The 21912-nt window shown below is 47.8% G+C and overlaps 2 protein-coding genes across 2 annotated transcripts in view; both read left to right on the top strand.

Annotated features, from left to right (window-relative positions):
• LOC116906898 (cytochrome P450 4F6) overlaps positions 1 to 2090 on the top strand; it is a 27151-nt gene extending 25061 nt beyond the window's left edge. The window contains exons 10-13 of the mRNA XM_032909814.1: positions 1075 to 1208; positions 1302 to 1366; positions 1497 to 1579; positions 1913 to 2090. Of these exons, the coding sequence (XP_032765705.1) occupies positions 1075 to 1208; positions 1302 to 1366; positions 1497 to 1579; positions 1913 to 2090 (460 nt within the window). The remainder of the gene's footprint in view (positions 1 to 1074; positions 1209 to 1301; positions 1367 to 1496; positions 1580 to 1912) is intronic.
• A 7955-nt stretch (positions 2091 to 10045) lies between these two features.
• Positions 10046 to 21604, top strand: LOC116906906 (cytochrome P450 4F1). The gene is made up of 13 exons (XM_032909826.1): positions 10046 to 10079; positions 10498 to 10696; positions 12632 to 12776; positions 15481 to 15534; positions 15623 to 15750; positions 15904 to 16025; positions 17573 to 17843; positions 18709 to 18775; positions 18947 to 19076; positions 20118 to 20251; positions 20323 to 20387; positions 20545 to 20627; positions 20984 to 21604. Exons 2-13 carry the CDS (start codon positions 10499 to 10501, stop codon positions 21159 to 21161), a joined length of 1575 nt encoding a protein of 524 aa, XP_032765717.1. The 5' UTR covers positions 10046 to 10079; position 10498; the 3' UTR covers positions 21162 to 21604.
• The last annotated feature ends 308 nt before the right edge of the window (positions 21605 to 21912 follow it).

Genomic DNA, 21912 nt, shown 5'->3' with positions numbered 1-21912 from the left:
TCTCTCCCTTCCTTCTCTGCCTCTTTTCTTTTTTCTCTTGCCTTTTCAAGATAGAGTTTCTCTGTGTATCCTTGGCTGTCCTGGAACGCACTCTGTAGACCAGGCTGTCCTTAAGCTCACAGAGATCCACCTGCTTCTGCCTCCTGAGTGCTGGGATTAAGACACCGCCCCCAGGCGTTTACCTTTTTCTTTGGGCACCCCCCTCCTCTTCCTTCTCGACATGCTCTTACTCTGCTGAGCTGGTTGGTGTCCACTTTATGGTAACCCTTCCACCTCAAGTTCTACAATTATAGCTTAGAGCCACCATGCTTGGAATCTCTTCTCTTTTTCTCCTCCTCCCCTCCCTCTCCCTCCCTCTCCTCTTCTGGCCTCTTCTTGCTCCATCTCGATTTTCTTTTTGAGCTGGTGTCTTTCTACTTAGCCCTGACTATCCTTGTACTCAAGAGACCCACCTGCCTCTGCCTCTGCCTCTGCCCCCGCCCCCGCCCCGGCCCCGCCCCGCCCCGCCCAGCCCCCGCCCCCGCCCCGGTCTCTGCCTCTGCCTCTGCCTCCCAAGTGCTGGAATTAAAGGGGTATACCAACACCACCCAGCCTGTGCCCTCTTTATTTTTGCCAGATAATAATTTCTCATGCATTTATGAGCATATCTGGAGTCTACTAATATCCCTTTCATCCCAGCCCTTAGGAAGTAGAAGCAAGAGGATCAAGGGTAAAGGTCATCCTTGATAACATATAGCTCAAGGCCAACATGAGAACTAAAACAAAACAAAACAAAAAACAAAACAAAACAAAACAAAACAAAAGGGGCTAGAGAGATGGCCCAATAGTGAAAAGAACTTAACTGTTTTTCCAGCAGCTCACGACCACCTATAATTCCACCTCCGTGGAACCCGACACCCTCTTCTGGCCTCCACAGACAGATAGCACACAGAGACACATGCACACTAATAACGTTAAATTTTTAATATTTTTAAGAACAAATAATACTCTAGGTACAGAGCTATGGGTCAGCTTCACTGAGTCGCAGAGAGGCTTTGGTTTCGCTTCTGGATAATCGTGTGCTGTGTTCCTTAGGGACGACCTGGCCCAGCTGCCCTTCCTCACCATGTGCATCAAGGAGAGTCTACGGCTGCACCCTCCAGTCTTATTAATCTCCCGCTGCTGTTCCCAGGACATTGTGCTGCTAGATGGCCGGGTCATCCCCAAAGGTGTCCTCAATATCAGTGGGAGGAGGGGCCTGGATAGGATGGTGGCCCTCAGAAGCGACGTGGACCTGTCCTAACTGTCTCCTTACTCAACAGGGAACATCTGTGTCATCAGCATCTTTGGGGTTCACCACAATCCTTCAGTGTGGCCAGACCCTGAGGTGCGACCCTACCCTTTCCCCAACTCTGGGACCCTGGGAGGAGGCACAAGCCTACACAGGAAACCAGAGCTTCCATCCTGGAAATGGGGAAGAGACATGACACATTAGCCTAGTCTTTCCTGGCGTACAGGTCTACAACCCCTTCCGCTTTGACCCAGGAAACCTACAGAAGAGGTCGCCTCTGGCTTTTATTCCCTTCTCAGCCGGGCCCAGGTGAGGAAGTGGTCATGGGCGAACGGGAGGAGTCTGGGTCTGAGAGTGAGATCAGCGGACAATTGGGTGGATGAGGATTCTGGGTCTCCTCTCCGACCTTTACCTGAGTTATGTGCAAAGGTCTGCAAAGCCCTTGCTGTGGCAAGGTCAAAGGCTGCTGCCCTGCTCTCCTGAGGCCCGCCCTGGTCTGCATTGGGCACTGGGGCTAGGACAGGTCCCAGGAATACGGACGCCCACGCAGGGGTCCCAGGCACATCCCCGCCCCCTTAGCGGGTCCGAGGACGTCTGACTAGGTCTCCGCACAGTCAGAGTCCCCACCCTGTCCTCCCACAGGAACTGCATAGGACAGACTTTCGCCATGAGCGAGATAAAGGTGGCGCTGGCGCTGACGCTGCTGCGCTTCCGCGTCCTGCCAGATGACAAGGAGCCGCGCCGGAAGCCGGAGCTGATCCTGCGTGCGGAGGGCGGACTGTGGCTGCGGGTGGAACCGCTGAGCGCGGGCGCACAGTGACCTCACAGCTGCCTTGGGACCTCCTCGCCCACCCTCCTACCTCTTGAGATCTCTGAATAAAGAATTAAATAAGTCCTTGAGTGGCTTTGAACATCGGACCAGAATTTTATCGCCAGATCCTTACTGCTTCCTGGGTGGTCCCCGAGGGTCTCCGTGCTGACGAGACTTCTACTGGAGCGCAAGCCTAGACTTTTTTTTATAAGCCACCATGGATGTTTAAGCAGGAGAGGGGAGCAGGTTTTCCGGCAAAGTTGGGGCTATGTGGTCATTGAGGCAAACCCTTACATTCATTGTTTCCACCTTTATTCTATTTCATCAAACTTATAGCTATATCCTCCTGCTTCTGTCCTTCTGGTACTACACTTAAACGAGTAGAACGCTACACTAGATCCGGGCTGTTACACTATGAAGGGATAGTTGTAGAATTTGAAGAAGATTGTTCCTTAAGCGAGAGGAATCTTGGAACCCCTGAAGATGGATTTATATAACTTTCAGGTCTTGTGATGAATACAGCAGCTAAAATTTACATGAAATCACACTGACACGATCCCCAGGTTCCTTTCCACTTTTCAACAGAAGTGCTGTTGTCCCTTGAGCCTCCCACTTCCTGCAGGAGGCGCTCACAAATTTCCCTTATCTTATCTAACCACTCTGGGTTTTGACTTTCCAAACTCTCCCATCACCAGACCATTAAAATTGAGTTTCTGAGTTGGAGGCCAAGCTGGTCCACAAAGTGTGTTCCAAGACAGCCAAGTCTATGCAGAAAACCCTGTCTCTAAAAACGAAACGAAACAAAAACTGAGATTCAGTTGGGCATGATCGCACATCTATACTCCCGGTACTTGGGAGACTGAAGCAGAGGGATGTTGGAGACCAAAGATTGAAGTCAGACTGGGCTACCGGTGAAATAATGTCTCAAAAAAGGGAGGTGGTCTGTTGGTAGGATGTTGGGCATGCAGGACGAATCCCATAATCTGGGCATGGTGTTAACAAGCCTAAAATTTAGTACTTGAGAGCTGGAGGCAGGAGGATCAGAGATTCCAGGTCATCCTTGGCTACACGAGTTTCGAGACAGCCTGGGATACATGAGGCACTGCCTCAAAAAACATTATTTAAAATAATTTTTCCTTTCTGTTGTGAGAAATGGTTTCAAAACAAAACTCTTCTTCAAGTTCATTTTATTTTTAGCTTTCTGCACTCATTTAAATTGGCTCTGCTTTTTCTTTGGTTTGGGTTTTTAGGGGTGCTGTGCTAGGGCTGGGCCCAGGGCCTGACATGTACGAGGCAAGTGCTCCCCACTGAGCTACCCTCCCAGCTGACCCTGACTGTATTGCCTTTTCACGTAACTTATTCCCTTAAAGAATTGGAACAGTACTCAGGTGTGAGCTTTGCAGACAGCTAGAAGTGTAAGCCATATACACCCAGCTGACCCTGAATTGATGCAAGTCTCAAGTGAGGGTTTCTTTGTTTACACGGATTTGAGGCAGGGTTTCACTATGTAACCCTAGCTAGTCTGGTACTTGCAATGGAAAGCAGGCTGGCCTCAAACTCACAGAGATCCCTCTGTACCTGCTTCTCGAGTGCTGGGATTAAAGTTGTGTGCCAGCCCCACCCCCACAGTTATGTCTTTACTTTAAATTACATTTACTTATTATTTGGGGGGAGGCATGGACATGGCACAGTGTATGTGTGGAAGTCAGAGGACAACTTCTGGGAGTCAGTTCTCTTTGTTCTCTTTCCTTTCACTACATAATAGACTCCTGGATTGAATGCAAGCCATCAGGTTTGGCAGCAAGCCGTCTTTCCTACTGAGTCTTCTCACAGCCCCTCAAGTGAGATTTTTAAATGCCTTACTACACTGGTGACTGTGTATTGGTCATGTGTTGGGGTAACAATTTCCTTTGATTTAATTCTTTTCAGACGATAGTCACCCACATCAGAACCCAAGGGTAGCATTACAAAGCATGAAAGATCTTAGACTTTGAGCAAATATCGGGGACAGGTGAACTTTGGTTTAGTGTCACTTGGGAATGTTGTGTGTCCTTTGTTTGGGAGGGGAATAAAAAATAGGTCCTTTGGTAGTCACTGGGTGGACTGTTTCAGTGACTGCTTTTTTCATTAATTATTATTGTATGCATATATATCTATATCTGAATATATATAGATACATATACATATATAGATAGATACATATATGTATATAATAGATAGATACATATATGTATATATATGTGTGTATATATGTATACATATATATAGGGATATATATAGGGATATATATATATATACATATATATATATACATATATATATATCCCTAAATAGAACCTGCTAAGTCTGGATAGTCACTTGTCTCCAGACTGACCATTTCCAGGCTGACCATTTCTGTCAGATCTCGTGGTGCAAGCCTTTAATCCCAGCTCTGAGGAAACTGAGGCACGTGGATCTCTGTGAATTCAAGGTTAGCTTGGTCTACACAGCAAGTTCCAGGACAGCCAGGACTGTGTAGAGAGACCCTGTCTCCAAAATAAATGTTTTATTTTATACGTTGAGTGTTTTGCTTGTATAAGTGTTCTGCATACATAAGCATCGGTATGTACAGAGTCCAGAAGAGACTGTTGGATCCCTAGGAACTAGAGTTACGAACGATTTTAAGCTGCCATGGCGTCCTGAGAATAAAACCCTGATCCTCCATCATGGCAGCAAGTGCTCTTAACTGCTGAGTTGTCTTGTGAAATATATTTAATCTCAATCAGGAATTTCTACGCTACCTTTGATTATTCAATTCTCAGAAAAAAATACATGGTCGACCTTTAATTTATAATAAGCCTTTATCAGCATTAAAGCTGGGCAGATATCTACCCTGTGTGTTATTAGAATCTGTGTTCTTATCAACAGCCCCGAGTTATTAGTTACTATGTTTCATCTGAGCTAGTCTTGGCTCCAATTGGTTAGCACTCATGGCCATGATTACTTTAAAGTTCTTACCCCATGGCGTTTTTTGTTGGTTTTTTTTTTTTTTCTCTTTTCACCTTCCTCTCCTCCACACCCCACTCCCTTGTGGTTTTCCTCTGATCCATAGCCCAGTAACCCCAAGCCTCACCTATTTCAATTCCGCCCAGCTAAAGGCTGTAGGCATCTTTATTCACCAATCAGGGGTAACTTGGGGGATAAGGTCACTTTGCACCACTTGATACTTGACTCTCTCATCTCTGGGAGCAACCCAGCTTTAGGGGCCAGTATTTAGCATTACAATACAAACAGCATCAGACCAGCCCACTACACTGTCCCTCCAGCCCGGTGATTCCCATAATGGTATAGTGTGTTTTAAAGGGAGTAATAGGGGTTCTTTAATTATATTTATTTTCATAAAATTTTTGGATTTTTATGCCTTTTGGGTTTTCACATAAATTTCATAATCAGCTGAACCTGTAGTACATCCCTTTAATCCTAGCACTCTGGAGGTAGAGGCAGGTGGATGTAGCAAGGGCCATGCCACTTTGATCTGAGGTGAGACCCTGACTCATAATTAATCAATATCACAGTCGATGCGTCTATTTCCACAAAGAGTGCTGCTTGAATTTTGTTTGGGACATTTGTAAATCAGTAGGTTAATTTGAAGAGAATGAGCATGTTAATTTGCTGAGTCATCCTATCCATGAACATTGTATGTCTCTCCATTTATTCGGATAGCCTTGAATTTTTGTCATCGGTGCCTTGAGGTTTTCATTATAGATTTTTTTGCCCATACTTTGTACAACTGAGTACACTTTTTATGATGCTCATCCGTTTTGAAAAAAATTATTTTTCACTAGGAAATGCTCCATTCTTTGCCTTATGACAGAGCAAACTGTTTCATCATCTATTCCTTGTTTGCTACACTGTTTCATTTCCTGTTCTGACAGGCTTTGAAAATTCTGCCAAGAACCATGATCACGGTGGAAAGTGGTGGGATGGGGGTTTGTGAGTCTCTGAAACTGCTACAAATGCCAGCATAGTTCTTCTAACACTGAGCCTGCTCCTGTCCTCCTGGTGTGGTTCCTGTTTGTCTCCTGATGGTGGAGAATGCTCTGTAGGACTGTTCAAGAACAGCTGACGGGAAGGAGTCGTCTTCATGTATTCAGAAGGTGTACATGAGTGACTGCAGTGGCAATTCTGGAAAGGGCCCATACTACCCTTCTGAGGGCTCTAGGGGCAGATTCTTGATGCTCTTGCTGACTGAACGGAGGTGGCAATGAGACAGGAAGAGGGAGGTGAGGCAGCTCATAACATCCTACCAGTGTCGGGGGCCCTGCTATCCCCTCTCGTAGCACTGCTCCTATGGAGTTGAATCTTTGAGCACTTGCTTTCTGAGACCAATCACAGAGTAAGTCTAGACAGGTTTCAGGAAGATCATGTGATCTGAGCTGGGGGCTTGTCCTCCCCGAGCAGCAGTTAGTCCTGTTAAATGGACATCTCTCCTCTGGATCCCATCACTTGTGTCTCCCTGTGTGACACCCAGGACTTTGGCCCAGGACTTTGGTCTGAATAGAGCATGATAGGAGACCTTGAAGGCACCTTCAAGCAAGAAGTAGACACGCTTTATGCAGATCACCATGGTTGTCATTGTCCTCTAGAGGAGCAGAGCCAATACAGCGAAAATACGTTAATAAGGGATTTATTAGCATGTCTTACACAATTCGGGCTGAGTCTGTACGGTGTAAATATTAAGATGTCTGGATGGTGGAGAAATTGGGAACCTTGCAGTTGCTCAGTCCATTTAGCTGGGATGTCTCCACAGTTCAAAACTGGAGGCTATCTGAAGAGCTGTTGGTTTTTTCAAACCTCATCAGAAGTATGATGGATCTGGCTTCCAATATCTGCAAAAGTGGCAGACAGCGTCAGAGCAGATTCACTCAAAAGCAAGGGGTGAGGGTGGGCAGAAACAAGCAGCCCTGCTTTCCCTGCACACCCTACATCCCCTGCATTCAGTACTTGCTCAGAGCAGCTCCAGTAGTAATTACCAGCCCCTTCCTTCACCCCCTCTTTTTGGCTTTTCTTTCTCCTCCCCAATGGACAATTCGTTTCCCAGATGTGAGGACTGCAGTCAAGAGAGCTCGCCATCCGCACAGTCAGAGAAAGATGGGGTGGGAAGAGGACTCGCTCAGCGTCCCCTGGTTCTGTCCTCTCCTACGTGGACCTTATTTATCTCTTCAACACCCTTTGCAATTCCACCTTCTGTGCGCTCTCATCCCTCTACCCCTCGTCCTGCAGACCAGCACAGCTTCAGCCTTGTTCTCTCAGACAAGCTCTTTATCTTCGCAGTCTGACATGGGTACTCTAGCAGGGCTGTCATGTTTATTCCCGTGCCTTGCTGTGCTTAGACTCTATACAGGGAGAACGTGAATTTTCCCAGGCTGGGAGGCTTTCAGGCAGGAGCATCACAGACCCTCAGCTCCGTAGCGAGAAATGTGGCATGTCATCCTTCCCCCTTGCAAGCTGCTATGGGGCCAGGCTTAACCTAGTCCTGGCCTTCTGACCTCTGACATTCAACTTCTTTCTCCTAGTGTATCCTGTCCTTAGAAGGACGTGGCTTCTGGATGTGGTGACTCAGGATAACCCCTGTTCATATCCCTATTCTTGCCCTTCATCCCAGAAAGAAGTGCTCAAGTTCTAAAGATCAAGTGCTTTACAACTCTGAGATACGTTATCTTTCAACAAGGTTGGCCCTACCTCCAACATCTTGGCCACCTTCCCAGGCCCAGAGCAAGCAGCTAGATCTGGAATGGATTGGATATCAACCCAGGTCCCTCATAAACCCTTCCAGGTCAGGGGTCAGGAGCAAAGACCCTAAAGAAGAGAGAAGAGACTGTGGGGAACATAGGAGAAGTTACCAAGCTGCTGGGAAGGGGGGTGTAACAGGATAGGGCTCAGGATGGGACAAGCACTGCTTAAGAATAATATAACTACAGGAAGCACATGGTCCCGGCTGTTTCCAGGCAACTGAGTCACTTGTCATGCCTATATGATTTAGATAGGTCTGAACTTTAATCGGTCTCTCTTCTCGTCCATGTCTTCTCAGGCTAGTCTCCCTCATCTCCTCTTCCTCCTCCTCCTCTTCCTCCTCCTCCTCCTCCTCCTCTTCCTCCTCCTCCTCCTCATCATCATCAAATATCCCTCCCCCTCTCTGCTCTGTCCCCAGCCCAAGCAGTCCACCGTCCCTGGAGGTCCTGTTCTCCTCTGAGCTCTTTTAAAATATAAGTTAGAAGGCAGGGGTCATAGCCCAGTTTGTACAGTGCTTGCCTCGCATAGAAGAGGCCCCTGGGTTTGATATCCTGCATAGACTGAGGAGAGTGGAGCAAACCTGTAACTCCAGCGCTCAGGCTGGGAATTAGGAGGTTTAGAGGCTGAAGTCATCCTTAGCAACATAGCATTAGACACTGTCTCCAAACTCAAAATGCATAAAATATGATCATACGGAAGAGCAAATATTAACTAAGGTGCTGTTTAGGAAAGTGCTCTGTCCTACTTAAGAAAAGGAAGGCGGTGGTGCGTGTCTTAAACCCCAGAATTCAGGAAGCAGAGGCATGTAGATCTCTGTGCGTTCAAGGCCATTCTGATCTATAGAACAAGTTCCAGGACAGCCAGGGCTACTCACAGAAACTGTCTCAAAAAGATCAGAAAGAGAGGAGAAGGAAGAAGTAGGAAGGAAGGAAGGAAAGAAGGAAGGAAGGAAGGAAGGAAGGAAGGAAGAAAAATAAGGAAGGAAGGAAGGAAGAAAAATAAGGAAGGAAGGAAGGAAGGAAGGAAGGAAGAAAAATAAGGAAGGAAGGAAGGTAGAGAGGTGGCTAAGTGGTTAAGAATGTTTCTGCTGTTCCTGAGGGTCAGTTCCACTCACCCATCCATATCGGGTGGCTCACAACCACCTGTAACTCCAGCTGTAGGGGAGCAGATTCCTTGTTCTGGCTTCCACTGCCATATGAGTACACACACAGACACACAGACACAGACACAGACACACAGACACACACACACAGATACACAGACACACACACACATACACACACACAGATACACACACACAGACACACACACAGATACAGACACACACACACACACAGATACACACACACACACACACACAGATACACACACAGATACACACACACAGACACACAGACACAGACACATAGATACACACACAGACACATACACAGATACACACACACAGATACACACAGAGAAAGATACACACACAGATACACACACACAGATACATACACACAGATACACACACACACACACACACACACACACACACACACACAGCATTATCTCCCCCATGAATGCCATCTCTTCAGGGTCTCTCTCTCATCCCTACGCGACACTCCTACTTGGTGCACTTTCCAGCTCCAACCATCCCAAGCTCAGATGCATTCTTGCTCCTTAGCATTGGACCTGGAAACCCCAACTGGGGTCCATTCTTTGTTTTTGCTTCTGAAAGTCCTGCTGAGGAGACTGGACTTGAACTCCACCAGGCTGAGCAGCTGCTGGGCAGGGCTTTCCAATCCCATAACCTTCTCGTGTTCTACTGAAAAACTGGTGCCTGACATCCTCACAGCCCATTTAGACAAGAGCTCAGGAGATGATCGGGGACTAGCTTGGCCACATTCTGAATCCCTGCCTTGTAGAGTCCAAAGTTCACCCTTTTACTTAGTGTACCATGTCCTTGGAGGAGCAGGGATGCTGGAAATGAGTAACCTAGAGCCAACCTTGTCCCACAATAGTCTTAAGATTCAGATGTCCATGTTTTTACAAGCCTATGATAATTCTCCTCTGCACCAGGCTGATTCTACCCCCATCTTGGCCACTTTCCCAGGCAAGGAGGAGGCATCTAGGCTTGGCAGGGATTGGCTGATGTAGAATGGCCCACCCTCCAAGCATCCAGAGGCAAGGGACATAAGAGTCCCAGAGGAGGAGGGAAGGTATGGCAGATTCCTGCTCCTGAGAGTGGGTGCCAGGCTGGGGGTGGTGACATTTTAGGGACCTAGTCTGGAATAGGGAGGGTGCAACACAAAGCCAGGGCAAGGCAGAAGGCCAGCTGGCCAAACAAGAATGCCACAGGGAGCCAGCTGGCCTTGGGGGTAGTAGTTTCTGAATAACTGAACCCTGGTTAGTTTAGCACAATTTAGGGAGGCATTAACTCCAATCAATCTCTCTCCCCCTTCACGCTCTGCTAGCTCCGGTCATCCCCCTCATCACCACACTCCTCCGTTCTTTCCTCATCTTCTTCCCCTCTCTTATACCTCTTCCCCAACCTTTCCTTAGTTCTCGCACCTCCTTTCTGCTCTGTCCTCTGTCCAGTGTCTTGAGATTCCTGTCCCTTCCCGGACCTCAGTAACTCACTGCCCGTTTATTCACCCAGCAGGATGTCACAGCTGAGCCTCTCCTGGCTGGGACTGGGGCCTGAGGTGGCCTTCCCATGGCAGACCCTGCTACTGCTTGGGGCCTCCTGGATCCTGGCCCGAATTCTGACCCAGATCTACGCTGCCTATAGGAACTTTCGTCGCCTCCGTGGCTTCCCTCAGCCCCCCAAACGGAACTGGCTTATGGGTCATGTGGGCATGGTAAGAACGGGAGTGTCAGAGTGGACAGACTCGTAAGGGGCCAGGAATGGGGCTCGGAGTGCTGGAGAAGGTTAGGTGATAGGGACCTCTGTGTGCCTTCCTGAGCTTTTCTCACCCCCTGTACTCCCACCACAGGCTGCTCTGGGTATGTCTAACTCTTTCTTACACTGAAGGACACAGAGAGATTCTCATGGTGGGATATACAGAGGAGAACTCTTGGCCTGTCCTGTGTCTGCTGCTGGACTTGAGGCTCTAGAAGGACTGTGACTGTTTCTTTGGGAGAGCCCATCTCTGGCCTCTGGTTTTTCTAGTATTGACCTTTGATCTCTTGCCTTACTGCACGTAGGCGGGGCTCAGCTGGGCTACAGCAGAGCTGCAGGCTGACTTCCCACTGCCCCTCCCTGGGCCACTTTCTCCTTATCATGCTTTTCTCCCTTAAGATAGACAGTGGGCCCTGTCTTGTTACCTGGATAAAAAGCTGTCCACTCACCCTCTCATGAACCTCCCTTGACCTCACCCTTTACCCCATACGATGGACTTTGAGTTACATCTGCCTTCCCACTTGGGTGACTTAATCCCAGATAACGCTTGCAAATGGTTCAGTGTGGCTTCTATACAGAGGTTCAGGATACTCTGTCTGAGGCTAGTGGGTGGCCAGTGTTGGGGGGGGGTAGCTGCCACCCTAATGGAGGCACTTCTGTTCCCCTGGAACCTGCCAAGGCTGGAAGGTCCTTGGTGTGTGTCCAGGGGAGGAACTGGAAACTTGTGGACATGAAAGGTTATAGGTAGACAATATACCTTGTCACTTGGGGGGCCTGAAATGGATGCTTGGGGCTTAGGCATGGCTCTGAAGGGAACAAAACTGAGGGTTCCCTTCATTCCTGGACAACCAGGACACTGGTTCGTTTATGACAGATACTGTGTCATTTCCAGGCTGCCGAAGGGACTCTGATGATCCTGGGAAAGGGACTTAGTTATAGTTTTCTGGAGAAGTAGAACCAATAGTATATACACACACACACACACACACACACAGAGAGAGAGAGAGAGAGAGAGAGAGAGAGAGAGAGAGAGAGATGAAGGAGTGATGAGAGCATTCTGAGAAATTTGTCCTGAAGTAGTATTGTCACTGTGCTAACATTTCGAGTCTACTGACACAAGCCTAGTCATCTACTACCCACCTGCGCTACTTGGTACCAACCGTTGATCTAATATACTAGACTGTAATCATCGTGCTACCCTGAACATTGTAGGTAATTTGTGATATCATGGTACTTACGCATCTGAATGTATCTAAACATAGAAATGTGTGGGCAAAACAAGCAATAGAAACTCCTTAGCTTCATTGCAGACTTAAGAGATCATATATATACATGTACACATACAGATATATAGCTATACATATATGTAAAGTAAGGTAGAAGAAAGAGGGGATACATTGCCTTATATCTTTCTAGAGACTGAGGAGTACCTCAGCATGCCATCTGCAAATTGGAATTCCAGGAATGTAGGCTTTGAGCAACCCAGACTTGGAAGAATAGTGTGAGAGTCCAGGGGTGTGTGGGGGACCAGGTGTAAATACTGGAGTTCAATGTTGCAAGGACCTGAATCTGATTCTTCTGATGGCAGGAGAAGATGCATGTCTCAGCTCTGGAAATAAGACTAAATTTCCCCTTCTCTGCCTATTGTCTCTAGACCTTCAGTGGGTTGGATGGTGCTGTCCACACTGTGTACCAATGCAAATTATATATATATATGTATGTATGTATATGTGTGTGTATGTGTGTGTGTGTGTGTGTGTGTGTGTGTGTGTGTACACCAACACAGACACACTTAGCGGTCATGAGTATCTGTACCTAGGAATCTCTTAACTCAGCCAACTTGATCCTCGAGATAGACTACCTCAAGAAGTGACTGTCCCTGTATTGTTTGCAGGTCACTCCTACAGAGCAGGGCTTGAAGGAATTGACTCGGTTGGTGGGTACCTACCCCCAAGGCTTTTTGATGTGGATTGGGCCAATGGTCCCCGTTATTACTCTGTGCCACTCTGACATCGTCCGATCTATCCTCAATGCCTCAGGTACCCATGGAAGCTGGTGGTGGTGGGAATCTGAGGGCTTCCAGTCCCTTCTATGTGACCCTGGCAGTAGTCTAGCATCTCCTTTCTTCCCTGTCTACTACCCCGCCCCTCTGTCTTCTCTTCTCTTCTCTTCTCTTCTCTTCTCTTCTCTTCTCTTCTCTTCTCTTCTCTTCTCTTCTCTTCATGGTTTCACCAGCTCCCACACAGCTCTCTTCCTCTACTATTACTTGCTACATGACTTCTACATCTCAGTACTCTGTACATTCTGCATGCCCAGATGTCTTCAAGCCAAGGTCCTCTCCTAGAGGAAGTCAATTCTTGAGGTAGAAGGTTGACAGGGTCAGGGACATCCCTTGTGTGGTCAGGACCCTGACAGTTGAGTTGAGGGTGTGGTCTCTGCTGGGATTCTGCAAAGGCTTCCTGGAAGGACTATTGCTTAAGTCATGTCTTTAGGTTTGAGTAGGAATGTTGAAGCTAGGACCAGGTGGCCCAGTGCACATCAGAAACGTCTAATGCGAAGACCTAGAACCAGAAAAACGAGCATTCCTATGCTCAGAGCAATGAGAGGACTTGTGGCTGTTAGAGAACCTGGTTTGTTATTTCTATACTACCCAACTCCGAGTTCATCTTTCCACCCTGTCGGCTGGAAATCGCCTTTTGTTGATCTGCGTCTTGTCAGAGCCAAGAAATCCTCCCCATTCCAGCCTAGCTTCCTACTTTTGCATTCTTATCTTGGGATAGGCCAGGGTAAGAAGGGAAAGAGATGGATCACCACAGTTTTGTCATTTGTCAGGCATAGGTCTGACACTCATTGTTAGCTTCCGAATATGCAGGCTAGCTGACTCTCGAGGGGTGAGACAGAACCCTCTTGTAGCTGGCTCCTATCTTCTCTGGACTTACAGACATGTGCTGCCACATCCGGTTTGGAGGATTCATGCTTTGATCCTCAGGCTTATGCAACAAGTGCTTATGTCCACTGAGCACCTCCCCAGTCCAGACCATGCCACTTTCACGAAGCCCATGCATTTTGCTCCACATGGACACTGTACTTGCTCCAGCTTGCCCACCACTGAGGTCTCTGTGATGCCTCCAATTGATAATGCAATGTGAATCAGGCAGGCCAGGCTGTGGCAGTGACAATACTATACCTCACATGGACATCCTCTGTCTCGTGTCTCACAAGCAACAATCATGCTGCTTGTGTTGTGAGCATAACTGTGCGACACCACCTGTATGGTCACAGCTCTTACAGGTTCGAATTTACATCTTCATCTCCTGTTTTGCATTTATATTTGTGTCACCTGAGATTGCATGAGGGTAACCATGTCTGTGCTTAGCTGCACACATGAATATTTGGGGCATGTCAGGTTCTGTGTGAGACGGCCTTCTTATCTCGCTTTTCAAAGCTGGGCTTTCTTTGGGGGGCTATCTGAGATTTAGGACCCAAGGTCCTTCTGAGAATTGATGAAGCCCTTATCAGAGTCATACCTAAGGCAAGACTTTAAGAACATCCAGGTGGGACATGGGTCACAGTCTAGGTCACATTTGGTGTATTAATGGAGCTTTTGTTTTCTGGAGACATTGTTTTGCATCTCAGTTGAAGCTAGCCCCAAACTCTGGATTTTTTTTTTAACCTCTGAAGTATTGGAAATGACAAGAGCCACCATGCCTTAGTTACTTTTCTTTTCTTTTTTTTTTAAGATGTTTATTTTATGAGTACACGCTCAGACACACCAGAAGAGGGCATCAGATCCCATTACAGATGGCTGTGAGCCACCATGTGGTTGCTGGGATTTGAACTCAGGACCTCTGGAAGAGCAGTCGGTGCTCTTAACCACTGAGCCATCTCTCCAGCCACTGAGTTACCTTTCTGTTGCTGTGATAAAACACAGTAACAGAAACTCATAGAGGAGGAATTTATTTTGGGGTTATGGTTTCAGAGAGACAGTCCACAATGGTAACAGAGTCTTGGTGAAGAGAGTAGGAAATTGAGAGATCATATATAATTCAGCCATAAACCGGAGTGGGAAGAACAAGGAGAAGTAGGGAGAGTCTGTGAACTTTCAAAACCTTCTCCAAGTGACGGACTTCCTTCAGCAACGCAACACCTACTAACTCTACCTAAACAGTGCCACCAGCTGGAGGACAAGTATTCAAACACATTCGCCCGTGGGGGACACTCTCATTCAAACCACCATACACCCCCGTTCTCAAATCCTGTGAGAGGCTTGTCTGAGGTTTACATGAGGTCTGACAGATAATCCGGATCATGTTACAGCATGAGGCATCATGTCAGGGTGGCCATGCTATGCCATGCTAACCCTCATGCTTCATGTGATGTGTCCCGTATCCGTTCAGGAGATGTCAGATACCTAGGCTGCCTAGATGATACAGACATAGGTCTCCACAAATGCCACAGGGTTGTGATGGACTCAGGTATGGCATGCATGTCAGACTATGTACAAGCCGTGTAAATGGCACCACGGCATAATGTGGTGTGTTAAGCTGTGACCCTGTCTTACCTGCTGACACTGCTGTTGCTTCGTCCTGTCTTTTCTTACTTCCGACTTCATCGTACTTCCTCTATCCTTGGCATGCAGACTTCCGGGAGGGAAGTGCAGACTTCCGGGAGGGGGTTCCCACCCACCTTCCACCATCCGTCCTCGCCTACACCATGACCCCTGGCTGTCCTTGTTCATGGCAGCTGCCGTTGCGCTCAAGGATGTGATATTCTACAGCATCCTCAAGCCTTGGCTGGGTGAGTACCTGCAGGTGACGGGTGAGGGACACCCTTGGGAGTCAGGGAATGATGTTACTCTTGCCTTATACTACGGCTGCTATACCAGGGGATGGGCTCCTGTTGAGTGCTGGTGACAAGTGGAGCCGCCACCGCCGCATGCTGACACCTGCCTTCCACTTCAACATCCTGAAACCCTATGTGAAGATTTTCAACGACAGCACCAACATCATGCATGTGAGTTGCTGGAACACAGAGCTACCACCCCCCCCTTTCCCAAACACTGGCTATTCCTGGGTGGCTGGAGCATAAATGAGAAATCCGGGTCGGGGGTTGAAATTACGTAGCCTCGAGAAGCCAAGGCCCAACGTCACCCTCATCTTCTACCAGGCCAAGTGGAAACGGTTGATTTCAGAAGGCAGTTCCCGTCTGGACATGTTTGAGCACGTCAGCCTCATGACTCTGGACAGTCTGCAGAAATGTGTCTTCAGCTTTGACAGCAACTGCCAGGAGTGAGTCCTTGTTCTGAGCCTCGGAACCTGGTCTGTGAACCAAAAGGAGGGAGGATTGGTCGGTGGAATCAAAGTGGCCTCTCTAGAGGACGTGGTCCACAGCCAACGCTAAAGATTTGGGAAAGGAGAAAGTGATGGAGTTGTATCAATAAAGCCACAGAGATGGTGACAATCAGAACTTGTGGGACAGGCAGTGAGGAGACACATTAGAAACAAACTTCAAGGGATCGGCAGTGTCTAGATCATAAGGCTAGTATAGGCCAGTAAAGATTACTTAGCCTGTGGCTCCAGGGAAACTGCAAAGGTGCTCATGCTCATGGTAGTCATCTTCCCAACAATGTGGCAAAAGTACCTGAGAGAGCTTGAAATGAGGGAAGGCCTATCCTGCCTCACATTTTGGTCAGCTTTAGTCAATGGTCAGTTGGCTCCATTACGTTTGAGCTTCTATAACAACGCAACACAGCTAGGAGCACCTCATGGCATCCACAAACAGACAGACAGGCAGACAAAGAGGCAGACAGATAGACTGTCCCCGTCAATAGCATACCTAATGTCCTAAATTCATCCCTAGACTCCACACAGGGGGACAGGAGAGATGGCATTTGCAAAAGATCAGAACTTGACTCTAGCAACCTCATAGAAGTTTACAACTATTTGTAATTCCAGTAACAGTGGACCCAGCACATACTTCTGTCCTTCAAGCATGCCAGGCACACATAGAGTATGCATACATACTTCAGGCAAAACACATAAAATAAACATAAATAAATAAATAAATTTGAGACAAAGTTTCACTATGTAGCCTTACAACTCATTATGTAGTCCAGGCTTATCTAGCTGTCTGTCTGTCTGTCTGTCTCTCTATCTATCTATCTATTTATCTATCTATCTATCTATCTATCTTGCTGGGCATGGTGGAGCATGCCTTTAATCCTAATACCTAGAAGACAGAGGCAGACAAATCTCTTAGAGTTTGAAGCCAGACTAGACTGGTCCAAGGCTACACAGAGAAACTCAGTCTTGAACCCCTCCCCAAATATATACACATAGAAGCACACACACACACACACACACACACACACACAAGCACACACACACCCCTTTGGAAGACATGAGGAAGATATCCTAAGTTACAGTGGAGCTCTTATGCACGTGATCAAAACTGAGCTCCTTCTAAGCTCCAAACTTCCCTACCTCCTTCCTTAAACTGTCCATCCAGCTTGGGCCTCATTCCTTTCCAGAAGGTACCAGAGTTACGATCACCTATTAATGTCACTGTTTCTACTGTCAACCCATCTAGTGTCTTCATGACTTCATGGCAAGTCAGTATCGACAGCTGGCCATGCTGCGGTGTGGGAGCATAGGGGTGTGAAGGCAGCTCACAGAGACATGATGAGTATTTTGAGAGTTGACTCTCAGGGCTCATTCCACTCTGCCTCTGTGGGCAACTGTTTCTGGTACACCATACCCAATGGCTGCTGGCTGGTAGGAAGAGGCACAGGATTCACATATGTTAAATTGCTGTCTCCTTTGCCTAAATCCTGCAGGAAGTCCAGTGAATATATTGCTGCCATCCTGGAGCTCAGTGCCCTAGTGGCCAAAAGGCACCAGCAGCCTTTGCTGTTCATGGACCTGCTGTACAATCTCACCCCTGATGGGATGCGCTTCCGTAAGGCCTGCAACCTGGTGCATGAATTCACGGATGCCGTCATCCGGGAGCGGCGCCACACCCTCCCAGATCAGGGTTTGGATGAGTTTCTCAAGTCTAAGGCCAAGTCCAAGACGTTGGATTTCATTGATGTGCTGCTGCTGACCAAGGTGGGCATCTCAAGAAATAGAATGAATATTGACGCCAAATACCGAGTCAAATAACGTGAGCTCAATACAGAGGATACTATGGCAAATCCAGGAAAATCCCCCAACATCAATGATCACAGCAGCCCCTTCAGTAGACATGGCATCAGGCAAAACCAGAATAGGACGTAACAATGACTCCCCATTACCGGTGCTCCCCTTTCCAGGCAATGAAGTGTTTACCTGTGTGGACAGTGAGGTTTACACCACAGAGAAAAGGCAATGCATTCTCATCCCATGGTTCACATAGAATAACAACAAAGGCATCTAAGTCTGATTCCCCTCAAGTTGGTAAATAGTGAACAAAGAGAGAGGGATAGAGTAATAAGTGAAAGAAAGAAGGAAGGAGACAAAGAAAGGGAGAGAGGAAGCTTCGTTCTGGAGTTAAGCAGGCTCTTTCTAGGACGAAGTCTAGATATGTAAACCAAATGTTTCCACAGCACATAGGATTCCCTGGATTCCACTTTAGAATGTGGGTAGAAGCCTTTAGAGTAAAGCTTTACTTCTCATTTCCTAGGCAAGTTGCCATGCAGTCATCTTCCATATCAAGTCACTGCCAGTTTCTCAGAAATTCCCCATCACACAGACACATAGTGACATTTCTCTGTGGGTTGTTGATTTCTCCAACTGTGGCCAACACGAGAGACAGGATACCCCAGCAGAAAGCCAGGGAGCTCAGACTGTACCAGTAGCAACAGACGAGAGATGGACAGCAGTTCACAGCCTTTGGTTTCTGGTTGAACAAATGTTCTTCTGGGAATGCCATAAGTTTAAACACAGGGATTTTCAGAACTGCTGTGATTTGAGGGGGGTCTCGCTTTGTCTCCAGGATGAAGATGGAAAGGAGCTGTCAGATGAGGACATCAGAGCGGAGGCCGACACCTTCATGTTTGAGGGTGAGGGTCCCACTGTGTGACAGAGAGGAGGCAGGAGTTTATCCATCTTGAGACTTGTTGGGAAGATCCAGAATCTTTCCCTAGCCTTTCCCTGATTTCACTCCCTGGGCGCTGTCCTTAATGTGGTGCTGAAGCAGTGCCAAGACCCTCGACTCTCTGTCTGTCCCTTAGGCCATGACACCACAGCCAGTGGCCTCTCCTGGATTCTATACAACCTGGCGAAGCACCCAGAATACCAGGAGCGCTGCCGGCAGGAAGTTCAGGAGCTTCTGAGGGACCGAGATCCTGAGGAGATTGAATGGTGAGGATAGGTCTTCCTGGCACATCAGTGAGCCCCTCTCCTCCTCAAGTGGGGAAGAGCCGCTCTTTTTGTTGATTCTCCTACATTTGCTCATGTGCACGGAATCTGAGTACAGAGGAGAGACCTGGTACCAAGCCTGACTAGCAAGGAAAGGGTTGTTGACTTTGGAGCAGACCGATTTTTGTCGTTGAGAGAACAGTGCTAATTACGAGGGAAAGAAAGTCATATTTTACACGTGTTCGTGAAAGAACTCTCTTTTCTCTCCAATGGATGTCTTCTTCCATGACTGTTTATCTTTCTCCTGTACCCTAGAACATACTGTAGTGATGTGTTCAGGGGCTCGGAGGTGATATCTGGGCATTGCAGTGTGCTGGAGATAGAGAGACAGCTCAGCTGTTAAGAGCGCTTCTTACTCTTGCACAGTTTGATTTTCAGCATTCACATCTGGTAGCTCACCACTATCAGTAACTCAGTTCCAGTGGATCGAAAGCCCTATTTCTGTACAACACACACGCACATACACACATGCACATGCACATGCACGCATGCACAAAATTAAAAATAAAAGTTAGGTATAGTGTTAAACCCCTTTAATCCCAGCACTTGGGAGGCAAAGGCAGAAGGGCCTTTGAGTTTGAGACCAGCCCAGACTACCCATGACTATGTAGAGAATCTCTGTCTTGATAAAATAAAATAAAATAAAAATAATAAAAATAGCAGGCTAGGTACTGTCCAGGGGTCGTTCATCCATCCAGCCTTATCCCAGAAACCTCTCCTTCAATGGCTTTCCCACCCCAATTTGTATCCATCTCATCCGTGGTTCTAGAGACCCAGGAGAGACCAGGCCAAGGACTATTTAGACTGTCCCAACTTGGCAGGAGATCAGTCTTAATTTAGAATAGGTTCTAACTTTCTACCGTTCTAGTTATCTCACTCACATTTGATCCACCATAGGGCTTACTTTATCACGGTGAGGAAAGATTGCACTGAAACGTCAGCCTCCTTTTGCTCCATGGTTAAGAGTTGAAGGTGTTTCCCTAGGGACGACCTGGCCCAGCTGCCCTTCCTGACCATGTGCATCAAGGAGAGTCTGCGGCTGCACCCCCCAGTCACGGTCATCTCCCGATGCTGCACCCAGGACATTCTGCTCCCAGATGGCCGGACCATCCCCAAAGGTGCCATACGGGGAAAGGGGTCCTGGGCAAGCAACGGAGTCTTGTCGTGAAACTTGCCTCTTCTCCCACAGGTATCATCTGCCTCATCAGTATCTTTGGAATTCATCACAACCCGTCTGTGTGGCCGGACCCTGAGGTACTGCCTGCCTTATCCCCAATAGTGGTGTAGGGGTTTTAAGGGAGAAGGTGGGGCTTTGACCTAGGAAATCAGACCTCACCTTCCCCGGAACAAGACTCTGTCCCTGGTTGTACTTGGAAGTCACTCATCCACCTTGGCTCAATATCTCCTTCAGGTCTACAACCCCTTCCGCTTTGACCCTGAAAACATCAAAGACAGCTCACCTCTGGCATTTATTCCCTTCTCGGCGGGGCCCAGGTGAGGCCGATGGCCTTGGGTGACTAGAGTACGGTCTGAGACTGATAGTGGGAATAGTGGGGAGTTAGGATGGTCTGGGTCTGGTTCTCCTTGCTGCCCTCTATTCGAGTTATTTGCAAAGGTCCGGAGAGTAGGGACTGAAAGAAAGGGGCTTCTGCTCTGTGCTCAGAGTCCCGCCCGTCTGAACTGGACACCGAGGCTGCCAAAACCTTTGGGGATGCAGATGTCCAATTGGGGATCCCAGAGGCGTCACGGTCTCTCCTGCCCTTCATGCTGACTAGGCGCGGCAGAAACCGTGTCCACGGTGCCTGGTTGGGTTCCGGCGCAGTCATAGTCCTTATCTGATCCTCTCACAGGAACTGCATAGGTCAGACTTTCGCCATGAGCGAGATGAAGGTGGCACTGGCACTAACACTGCTGCGCTTCCGACTCCTACCGGACGACAAGGAACCGCGCAGGCAGCCAGAGCTGATCCTGCGCGCCGAGGGCGGGCTGTGGCTGCGGGTGGAGCCGCTGAGCGCGGGCGCACAGTGACCTCACAGTTGGTCTGGAGCCCCCCCACCATCCTACCTCTGAGGATCCCAGAATGAACAGAACTGTCACCCATACCAGAATCTTACGGAGGGCCAGCAGGGGGCGCTGTGAATCCAGTGAGTGGGTGAGAGAGGCCAGTTAGTGTCTGAGCCAAAGACCTTTGACTTAGTCTAACTGATCGCCAGCCTTTTATGATAAGGTGCATTCTCCTCCAACCAACCTGGACTATTCTCTGGACAATAGGAAGCCAAAGAAACGTCTGAGCAAGAGACCAGAACGAAAGGCAAATTTGAGCTCTGATTCTCGCAGCAAATCCCTTATTCAGCTCCATTTCCATTATTTTGACCTACATTCTAATCATCTAATAAATAAATTCTCTCACCTCGGAATTACTTTTCTGTGGGCACTAAATTACTGTGCTTATTAAACCATAAGACCGGCAATTTTTTTTTATTGTCTCTTTTTAAATCTAGGGTCTCATTATATCAGCACAAACAGTCTCAGACTCCTGGTTTTTAAGCTCTTTCTGAAGGATACCATGTTGGGCTTGTCTAGAGTGTTTTGTAGTGACGTCTGATTTTTGTGGTATCTTACAGGTTTTTCCCAGTAGGAAAGAGAGGAGAGGGTTGAGGGTGATGGGTACTGGGGTTGTTGGAAAGCACCCATTTCCCACCATGAGAAGGGGCTCTATCTGGCTATGTCCTTCACTAAGGGGCTACAAATGTAGCTTAACGATAAAACCCTTGCTGAG

Source organism: Rattus rattus, chromosome 1, assembly GCF_011064425.1.
Source record: "Rattus rattus isolate New Zealand chromosome 1, Rrattus_CSIRO_v1, whole genome shotgun sequence".
Lineage (NCBI taxonomy): Eukaryota > Metazoa > Chordata > Mammalia > Rodentia > Muridae > Rattus > Rattus rattus.
This window is presented reverse-complemented; position numbering and strand designations above follow the sequence as displayed.